This window comes from Pelmatolapia mariae, linkage group LG8 (assembly GCF_036321145.2).
Source record: "Pelmatolapia mariae isolate MD_Pm_ZW linkage group LG8, Pm_UMD_F_2, whole genome shotgun sequence".
Lineage (NCBI taxonomy): Eukaryota > Metazoa > Chordata > Actinopteri > Cichliformes > Cichlidae > Pelmatolapia > Pelmatolapia mariae.
Window position 1 is genome coordinate 5011082 of NC_086234.1, and position 10078 is coordinate 5021159.

Here is a 10078-nt window from a genome sequence, read left to right on the forward strand (position 1 = left end):
CTATCCATCACCCTGCCCAGCTGCAAAACTATGATGCAATCGGCTTTGGTGGCATTAAACTGCAAGTTTAGAGTCGGTGATTTTCTCCCTAAAATCCAAAGAGAAATTATTAATGGTAAGAAATTTCATGTGGACACAAGGCGTGTGGGCAGGCAAGAACATTTAAACAATGAGGCTGATGACCTACCATTACTTCAAGTGACTGCTTCTGGTGTAAAAATGACTCCACAGCCAAAATCAGTGTATTTGACACGCCGATGTGCTAAACGTTCAGCTGAGTTTTCAATTACAATACTGTCTGGCTTAATGTCTTGATGGGAAACACCCTTGGAGTGCATTTCATCTACCAACTGTCTCATTATGGCCTGACAGACAAACGAAAGATACGTTGAAACCATAAAATCTACACTATTCATAAAAGATTGCCAAATATTTTATTCTTGCCACTCACTGACCTTAATGTTGCTCTCACACAGAAATGTTCTTCTTTTTGACAGGTAGGCTTCCAGGTCTGTTGTTTTTGCCCCCTTCAAAGACCATAATAAGTTCTTTTTCTAAGTCATACCAGTCGAGTAAAACTGAGGTCACATTGCTGCTTGTAGCCTCTGGTCCTGCCCCCACTTTTATCAGCAATGCCACCTCCAGAGGAATCTTGGTCATTTCACCATTAACCCTAGAACACTATCGCTAAAAGTAGTAACACCATCACTAACGCCAGGTGATTTTTATACCCAACAAAAAGTACTTCTCATCAAAATATGACAACACATGACAAATTAGAGTGGTCTTCTTTTTTTCTCAACTGTGCCATGTCTAACAAAATGAAAAGTGTCATGGGAGGACCCTAAAAAAAATGCTCCAAAATTACTGATAAATTAGGAATTTGAGAAAAAAAAATCGTAATCAAAAGAATAATGACATTGGAAACTTGATCTTTGGTCCGCCCATTCCTGGGACATTTGCGACAACTGTGGCGACGGCGCAGTCTCCTTGACATGTGAACAGCTGCAGGAGAGAGAAACAAAAAAAAATTCAATTTTTTTGAGTGGGAAAAAATAACCAGTTGACTGAAATATTTTTTTTCACCATATGAATTCCCTTGGAAATCACCTCTTTGTGATATTTATTCATATCAATGGGCAACTCCAGGCCTCAAGGGCCGGTGTCCTGCAGGTTTTAGATATCTCCCTGGGTCAACACACCTGAGTCAGATGATTAGTTCATTACCAGGCCTCTGGGGAACTTCAGGACATATTGAGGAGGTCATTTGGCCATTTGGAGCAGCTGAAAAAAGAAGAAGAACTTGAATCACACCAGATATTGTATTAAAGATCGACCTCAGAAGGAATGTTCCTCATTATCTAGTGTGTAAACTTAATACATGAAATATACGAAGTGAAACTCAAATATCATCCTGCTTTGTATTCTTTTATTTTGATAAGATAAAAAGACCATCTCACTTTAGTTCTACCATTGTTATCATACTGTAGACACTAAAAATGTTTTTTAAAAAACAGTTCTTCAGTTTTTAGTGTGAATGCTGATATTTCATCTCAGGCCAAAGGTCTTGTGGTAGTTATAGCAGATTATATACTGAATGATGCAGCTTAAAATATATAATTTCATGAAGAGAATAAAAGAAAGAAAGAAAAATTTGTGTTGCTCTGGATTCCTCTGCAGAGCTGCAGTTTAAAAACTTTAAGCTTCGTTTAAAGCGTTTAAAAAACATTTTCTCCATAGCTTTCATCACTGGTAGATCTACAGTCTGAGGCTGGAGCAAACCAAGCCTGCAATATTACAAAACCTGTTTTGATCAAGCTCACGAGCAGGATGAAGATTTGGGGAAGGAGGTACGGCTGCATGCAGGTTTACTGTAGCGGCTCAGTTCCATCAAAGGGTTTCCACTAATTTAAATATATTTAGCCAGCAGGGAGAAGCAGATTTACTTCTTTGTGCCTGCGTGTGATAAATCTTTCATGCCTTGCTCCAGAAAAACTACTTTGATACTCTGAGGTTGATGTGGAGTGTTGGATATGGAGCATCTCTTACTGCTCTCCTCATTGCTGTTCTGGTTTTCTACTGTTTCAGGTTGTTTTTGACACCAGAAACCTTTTCATTAAAGGCTGAAAACGACCACATTGAAATGTCAGAATAAAATATTAAACATGCTTGTGAGAGTTTCCATGTTAGTGTAATTGTAATATAGATATATTTATTTCTGCTGTAAATTTGAGTTTTTAAACAGAGCTGTAAGAGAATTGACTCACTTTTGGAGGCAGCCTCAAGTGGCCACTAGAGGAACTGCAGTTTTTTTTGCATTTGCGTTAGCTTTTAAAAACAAAACAAAAAAAAAACATGGAAGCTAATGCTTGTCGATAATTGACTTTGGTTACCCTCTCATGTTGTTTGGATGAGCAGAGGTTCATAGCAAAGGCTGCAACCCACATCCTGCTCATTATGGACAAAAATAGTCTGAGCATGCTCAAATGTGGCCTTATAGCAGTCCTCTTCTCAAAACAATAACTTTATAGCTGTCTATAAAATACTTCCTGGGTTACACTGTCTCCCAAGTGTTTCAGCTGCAGTGCAAAGCAGCAGTGACCTGCTTCACTGCTTCACTTCTGTTGTCTAACTTTTCCTGGTTGCTGGTGAGGGGCCTGTATCTGCACACTGTGCTGCTCTTCAACTTCATTCAAACCATGAAGCTGCTGTGGATCTACACCATTGTTGGCTGGGGTGCTCTGCGTATTCCAGTGTATCCAGTTTTTCATGGTCTTAATTCTTCTCATCTCATTGCGACTCTGGTTTTATAGGTTGTCCTTTATTGACTGTTGTTATCTGGTCACTGCTAAAAACAAAGCTTGATGATGAAGGGTGGGTAACACTTCTACTAGAGTAGAGAGTAGAAGTGATCCAAACACTGGTTTTGGTCACTTTAAATAATTTCTTTGTCAGACACAAGATTAGAGTAAACAACCACAAGTAATATTAATACTATGGTCAGCATTAAAGTGCTGATTATGTTCAAGCTTAAAATGAAGTTCCTGAATCTCGTGACCAAAATCATGAGTGTTTAGATGATCTTTCTTTTGTTTTATGGTCCACAGATAAACTTTGTGATCTTCCTGAACATTAGCAGTATCAGGCTTCAGAAGATGAAGAGCACCCACGCGAACCAAAGTGAGACATGTGTGTACATGTTACATGGGGTTATTGATTATCTTAACATCTGTTTTGTAGCCCCCCCCCCCCACGAGTGTTTTATATCCGTCTCCTGCTGATCTGCTGCCCTCTGTAGGAGACTCGTCCGCTCTACTCTCCTCCTTATCCCTGTTTGGCTTCACTATGTTGTGTTCAGCATGTCACCGTGGGTCCTTGACTCTACCTGGAGTTAGTTTTAGGCTCCTTCCAGGTAACGACCCAAAAAATCCTCAAATATGTTGTCAGCTATTTGCATTTTTCATGTTGTCTCAGGGTTTTGTTGTTGCCGTGTTGTACTGATTTCTAAATCGAGAGGTAAGGTAGCTTTGTTTTTTGCAAAAATGCATCTTCACAACATCAAGATTTGTCAAATAATCAGCAATAAAAAACATGACACTCTATTGTCTTTCAGGTCCACAAAGAAATCCAGGGGTTGATGAGATGCTTTCGTGTGACAAAAAGCAGAGCTGTCAATCTGCCGACCCGAGAGGATGTCCATTAAAGTTCTTCCACTTTATCATTTTATAAACCTGTTCTAAGATAATTATGCACTTTTTAAAATATTACTATTAGTCTGCATAAACACAAAGAAAGACTAATGAGTATCGTGTGTTTTTTAAAGCAACTTTGTGTATTTTTAATCTTGGGGGGGCTAGCAGTCTAGTTCATTCATATTTTCATTCTTTTCATCATCTCTGTTTGTCTGAACTCGGAGTCGGCGAAGTGAAAAAGTCTCATTAGCAACAGGTTCATGTGTACACAGGCACGGACACCCCATCAGAGACCTCAGGGGCCCCCAGGTACAAAGAAACAAAGGGCAGGCATGAATGAATAGGTGGAGGAGCCACACAGTAACCCTCTGATAAAATGAATTCCTCCTCTGCTCTCTGAGCCCGAGTTTGATGAGTGTGATAAAGTGGGACCATTCAGCACAGGGAGGGTTTAAAATGGGTCTCCAAGTTGAAAAAAGCATTCCCACCCTCCCCGTCTTCCTGTCTGAATGGCCTAACCCACATGGTTCACAGAGTGCCCTCCCCCCATGTGTATGTTGTCTTTTCCTAATATAGCGCAGAGTTATCCGGCTGCACGGCCGTAGGACTCTGGTGTTGGATGGCACCCGGCCTGTGCGTGTTTCTGGAACAGCTTTCATCAGAAAGACTTCACTCCTTCAGTCTGCACAGCCCTCAGAATGAATGGCACAGTGAATGTGAGCAATGAGTGTACTCCTCATGACTTCATGTTTACGTCCGAATCTGTGGGAGAGGGACATCCTGGTGAGTAGAGGAGTGCTGCTCATCATGTGAGAACCTGCTTTGAGCGCTTCAGTGATCATTGATGGTTTTGAGGAATGTGCAGAAGCCTGATCGGTCTGCATAAAGCCTATACTTTCGCAGAGCCACACGATGCTGATTTGCAGAGGATGAATCCTGGACTGAGGAAACTTCCACTTTAGTTCCAAAATAAGCAGAACTTGTGTTTTAAGCTGAACCAACATCTGATGAGTCACTTTTTTGTCATGAATAATTTTTACATCTGCAGCTGCTGCTGGAGCCATTTTTGTGGTGTAGACGTGTGACGTATGTTCTGTTAGGAAAAATGTGTCTTCAGCATAATATAAATTATGTCATTTATAAAGTAAATAGTGCAGCTTTGCATTTTTTCTTTAATTTTCTAACAAGTGCATGTTTAATGCACTGCAGATGTTTAGCTTAATCCCACCAGGAAGTGGTTGAAGAACAGATTTAACCTCATCACACTTTGCATTGTTACAATTTTGCAGAACGCATCATGTGAGCATCATGTAAAATAATCAGGATAACAGCTAGATTTTTAAAATTTTTGCTGATGTGTAAAAATGGTGCTGGTTCACAGGTAATCCCTTTTATCAGGTGAGTTTTGAAGACGTGTGCAGTGAAAGTGTCAGCAAATATAATTCATTTAAAATTACACATAAACGTGCTTTAAATGTAAATGTGTAGTTAAAATAGCAGCAAGCCAAACTTTACAGATGGGGAAAAGCGATGTTTGTAATTTAAAAAAAACATGAAAGTTTCACCAATAATAAGCCAATAATATAATATTTCTACATTTTTAAGGGCGATGTAAAAAATGTCCATCATAAAGCAGGAGAGTAAATTGAAGTTATAGAAGCTTCAGTGCCGTAGTGCTGATACAGTTTGGGAGTGCTTTGATGATGGAGTTAGAGTGTACCGTGTCACACTGGCGTGCATTCACCAAATCAAGGCTATTCATAGTCCTGTAACTGCCAGAGGGAACGGGGTGATATTTTCAGGCTCTGCCCAGATCAGGAATCTGGCATGTGCAGTAAAACGATCGCATGAGAGACCGAACCAGCACACATGCAGATATTTATGCCTTTTAGACTTCTCCTTATTCTATTTTTTCCAGATAAGATATGTGACCAGATCAGTGATGCTGTGCTGGACGCTCACCTGAGGCAAGACCCTGATGCTAAGGTGGCTTGTGGTGAGTTTGAGTTTTTGTCCACCAGAGGGAAGCAACACACAAGGAAGAGGGACATTTAAGATGGATGCAAATGGTAATAGTGTCCATGACATTGGTTAAGTGAGACATTAAAAAAGGAGGGTGGGTTGCAAACAGGCTTGCATTTTCTTTTGACTGTAGTGAAAAAAAATCGCCCATCAGAATATGTCATGTAATAAATGCAGGTGTGATAAGATAAAGCTTCCCACACCTCAGCATCTTTTGTTTGTATTTCTTTAAATTCTATGTCTATTTTTAGTTTATTGAATAAAAAAGACAATATCGCTGGTTCTGCTGCAGGTAAAATCAGTGAAATATTCATTAACAGCAGTGATCCTGACAAAAGAACATCACTTCCCAAGCAATTCAATTCACTTTAATCCAGGACACTAGCAGTATTACATCAATAGTTAGGAAGGACATTCACATCTGATGGCATGAATACACATATGCAGTGTAATGTCCTGTGTGTGGATGAAACAGAGACGGTGTGTAAGACGGGCATGGTGCTGCTCTGTGGGGAGATCACGTCTCGAGCCAACGTGGACTACCAGAGAGTGGTGAGAGAAGTCATCCAGCATATTGGTTATGATGACTCGCAGAAAGGTGAGTAAAGTTTTTAACGTTTTGGCTGTAACTTCATCTACACTGGGATTCCAGGGCGGAGAAATGCTTTCAAATGAAAACATCCCTTTTCTTCTCTTTCCTCTGTTTTTCCAAGGATTTGATTATAAGACCTGCAACGTGCTGGTAGCCCTGGAGCAGCAGTCACCTGACATCGCTCAGGGAGTTCATATCGATCGCATGGAGAGTGAAATCGGAGCTGGAGACCAGGTCATCTGAGCGCTTACATTTCAATTCTGGACTGAAACACCAGTTTTTTCTTCTTCAGAATATAAAGTGCTGCTCTTTGACTGTACTCGTGCTGCGTGGACAGGGTCTGATGTTTGGATACGCCACAGATGAGACAGAAGAGTGCATGCCCCTCACCATAGTCCTCGCCCACAAACTCAACGCTAAGATGGCCGAGCTGAGACGAAATGGGACGGTCCCCTGGCTCCGCCCAGACTCAAAGACACAGGTGAGGTCAGAGTAGAAAACAGTGTAGACATGACTGAACCTGCAGTGTGAGGCAGCCAGGGTGCCATACTTAATGGCATGTTTGTTGTGGAGAAGAAAGCTGAACATGCTTCCATGAATCCCCACGAATGAGGTCCAGCAGCCTTCATTCAACTCTTCATGTCAGGTTTGTTGGGCTCTGCTTTAACAGTGTTATTTGTGAAGTAGATTCAGTAGAAGTAGCTCCCTGCACGTGTGACACACCCGAGTCTCGTTAAATCAAAGTAAAAGGACTAAAAGTGGAAATGCATATTGTTTTGCTACAATAACATTAACATAATGTTCACCTTTCCGTAGGTAACAGTTCATTACGCCCAGGAAAATGGCGCTGTGATCCCCAAAAGAGTGCACACTGTGGTGATCTCCGTGCAGCACGATGATAACGTGTGTGTGGAAGAGCAGAAGAAGGTGCTGAAGGAAAAGGTCATCAAAGCCGTGGTGCCTTCACGCTACCTGGACGAGGACACCATCTATCACCTGCAGCCCAGCGGACGCTTTGTGATTGGAGGCCCGCAGGTAAAGAGCCGAGAACATTCGAAGTCCCCGAATACTGTTTACGTTGATGTCACGCTGCATGAGGATGCTGGCAGTGGCTTTTAGTGCACAGGTCAAATATGATGGGTTCAAATCTAATTTCATAGTTTCAAAGTGTAAAAACAAATAATGTAGTGAAGATCTTGCTTGCTTGTGTGCTGTGTGGCTATAAATCTTTGTGATTTCTCTCAGGGTGATGCAGGAGTGACGGGCAGGAAAGTCATCGTGGACACATACGGTGGTTGGGGGGCCCACGGGGGCGGAGCTTTCTCTGGAAAGGACTACACCAAGGTGGACCGCTCGGCCGCCTACGCTGCACGCTGGGTGGCAAAATCTCTGGTGAAGGCCCAGCTGTGCAGGCGGGTACTGGTGCAGGTGAGACCTCGTTCCAGTTTAATCTTCTCCAAAAGGTTTCTGAGATGTGTGCAGGATGAAAAGGCTCAGAAGTCTGTTTTCTGAGTCATTTATGTAAATCATTCTTTTGGATTTTTGTGGGACTCATTTTTCTACATATTTAAGGTGGAAGCTGTTATGCTTTTCCTTACTTTGCGGTTCAAACCTTCTGCTTGTGAGGGGAAACAATCAAAAGGCTTAAATAGAGAGGGATGGTGGTGCACCAAGGTCCAATTAAAAGTAAATTAGAATGGTTTTAAACTGTGAATCAAGGAGTTAGTTTCTCCTTTTTTTGGACTTTATAAATAAATAATAATAAAATAATTGTGGAAAACCCAGCAGTACGTGGCACTATCACCAGTGGTATCACCGTCATCACGGTGGTGATGAAACAACATGTTCATTAATCACATGCTGTGTTTTTCCAGGTGGCGTATGCGATTGGAGTGGCCCACCCGCTCTCCATCTCCCTGTTCACCTACGGCTCCTCTCCAAAGAGCGAGAAGGAGCTTCTGCAGATCGTCAATAAAAACTTTGACCTCAGACCTGGAGTCATAGTCAGGTCAGGACTACACCCACACCACCGCCTCTGTGTTTTATCATCTCTGTCCAAATCTGTTAGACTGTACTGAATCTAACTTGACTGCTTGCTGCTGCAGAGACCTGGACCTAAAGAGACCAATCTACCAGAAAACAGCATGCTACGGACACTTTGGCAGGAAGGAGTTTCCCTGGGAGGTCCCGAAGAACCTCAACTTCTAGTGTGTGTGTGTGTGTGTGTGGTGGAGTCCATATGGCCTTTTTTCATTGGTCTGAGTCTGAGGTGTGGGTGGGTCAGAGGTGTTCCAGCTGTAGGTGACAAAGTCCCTAAATGACAACTCTGAAGCATGAGAGATATTTACACTTTAAATCTAAACTGCTAAAGAAAAAAAATAAACTGAGTGGATGACCAAATTTTAAAGGAGAAAAACCGTGCATGGGTCATGTCTTAAGAGTTTCAGTGAGTTTTTAAAGAGCCTGTGGGGATTCTGCACGTGTTTGAGGTTTTCCCGGTCGCGTTGGCTCTGATCTCAAACAACAATTAATTAATGTTCCAGGAAAATCCTTCAGAAATTGATACATGCGCTCGTTTATGATTATTTCAGAGACAAACTCTGACAGTCAGCTAAATCTCTTTGAATAATTTTTATCACAAGTGTCTCAGTTTTGTCTGGATAAAAATGAACTTCCATCCATCCAATTAAGGGTCACTGGGGGGCTGGAGCCTTTCCCAGCTACTATAGGGCGAGAAGCACAGACAGCACATCGCACTCACATTCACATCTATAGACAATTTAGAGTCACCACTTAACCCAACTCTACTACCTGCATGTCTTTGGACTGTGGGAGAACGCCAGAGTACGCAGAGAGAACCCACGCAGACACAGGGAGAACGTGAAACAGTCAGATGGTGGATTTAACTCAAGACCTTCGGGCTGTGAGGCCACCGTGCTCCCCTGTAAAGGAATTTATTTAACATGAACAACAACACACGTATACCAAACACGGATGACGTCAGAGGACATGGAAGTAGACAGTCTGAACTGCATCAGCTGATGACACCCTCACATCAGCTGATTTTTGTTTTTAAAAGACAACTTTAGAAGTCAAAATGACTCCGAAGCGTCTTTAAACCATGCATAAAAATAATTTTTTTAATCAACTTGCTATCAGGGGTGGGAAGGTGTACTAGTATCCACTGCCCTTGGCACTTCCCAAGGTTTAGCCAACTTTCCCCTACATGGCTTGGATGTGGCATCCTGCTCCTGTTACATTGCATGGAAAACACAAAAATGATTTTGATGAGAGTTTGAGGTTAAAAGAACAGAACCTGAATAATCTTAGAACTTTGTGAGGTTTTCTGCAGGTGTATAAACTTCATGCAGTTTAGTACGATAACGTGAGGTTTTTAATGAGATGCAGACGACCAAAGATGAAATCCAAATGTCCCACAGAGGCTTCATATATTACCATTTATTAAAGTTTAAAATTAAGATTTTTCTTCCTGCATGCTTACCAGAATATATATTTTTTACTATCAGTTTAGTATTTTTTTGTTCGCTTTTTTCCCTGTTAGATACAGATGGGTACAAATTAGGGAAAAGAAACAAAACACTTTGGCCACCGTGTGGCGCCAAAGGAGCTCCGATGCACGTCGGTTTTGCTTCAGAACTCTGCAGGAGGGATGGAACAGTTCTAAATGCCAGTCATCATTTTGGTCGTATAATATGCGTTGATACATGTCTGTGAAGGTTCTCAGTCATCCAGGTCATCGTAGTCAAAGGAG

The 10078-nt window shown here is 41.7% G+C and overlaps 1 protein-coding gene across 1 annotated transcript; it reads left to right on the plus strand.

Moving 5' to 3' along the window:
• Window positions 1–4274: 4274 nt before the first annotated feature.
• LOC134633050 (S-adenosylmethionine synthase-like) lies at window positions 4275–10078 on the plus strand. Its single transcript, XM_063481911.1, has 9 exons — window positions 4275–4475; window positions 5611–5688; window positions 6190–6312; window positions 6428–6540; window positions 6644–6787; window positions 7123–7341; window positions 7552–7734; window positions 8181–8314; window positions 8412–10078. The coding sequence occupies exons 1-9, from the start codon at window positions 4391–4393 to the stop codon at window positions 8512–8514; spliced, it is 1182 nt and encodes a 393-aa protein (XP_063337981.1). The 5' UTR covers window positions 4275–4390; the 3' UTR covers window positions 8515–10078.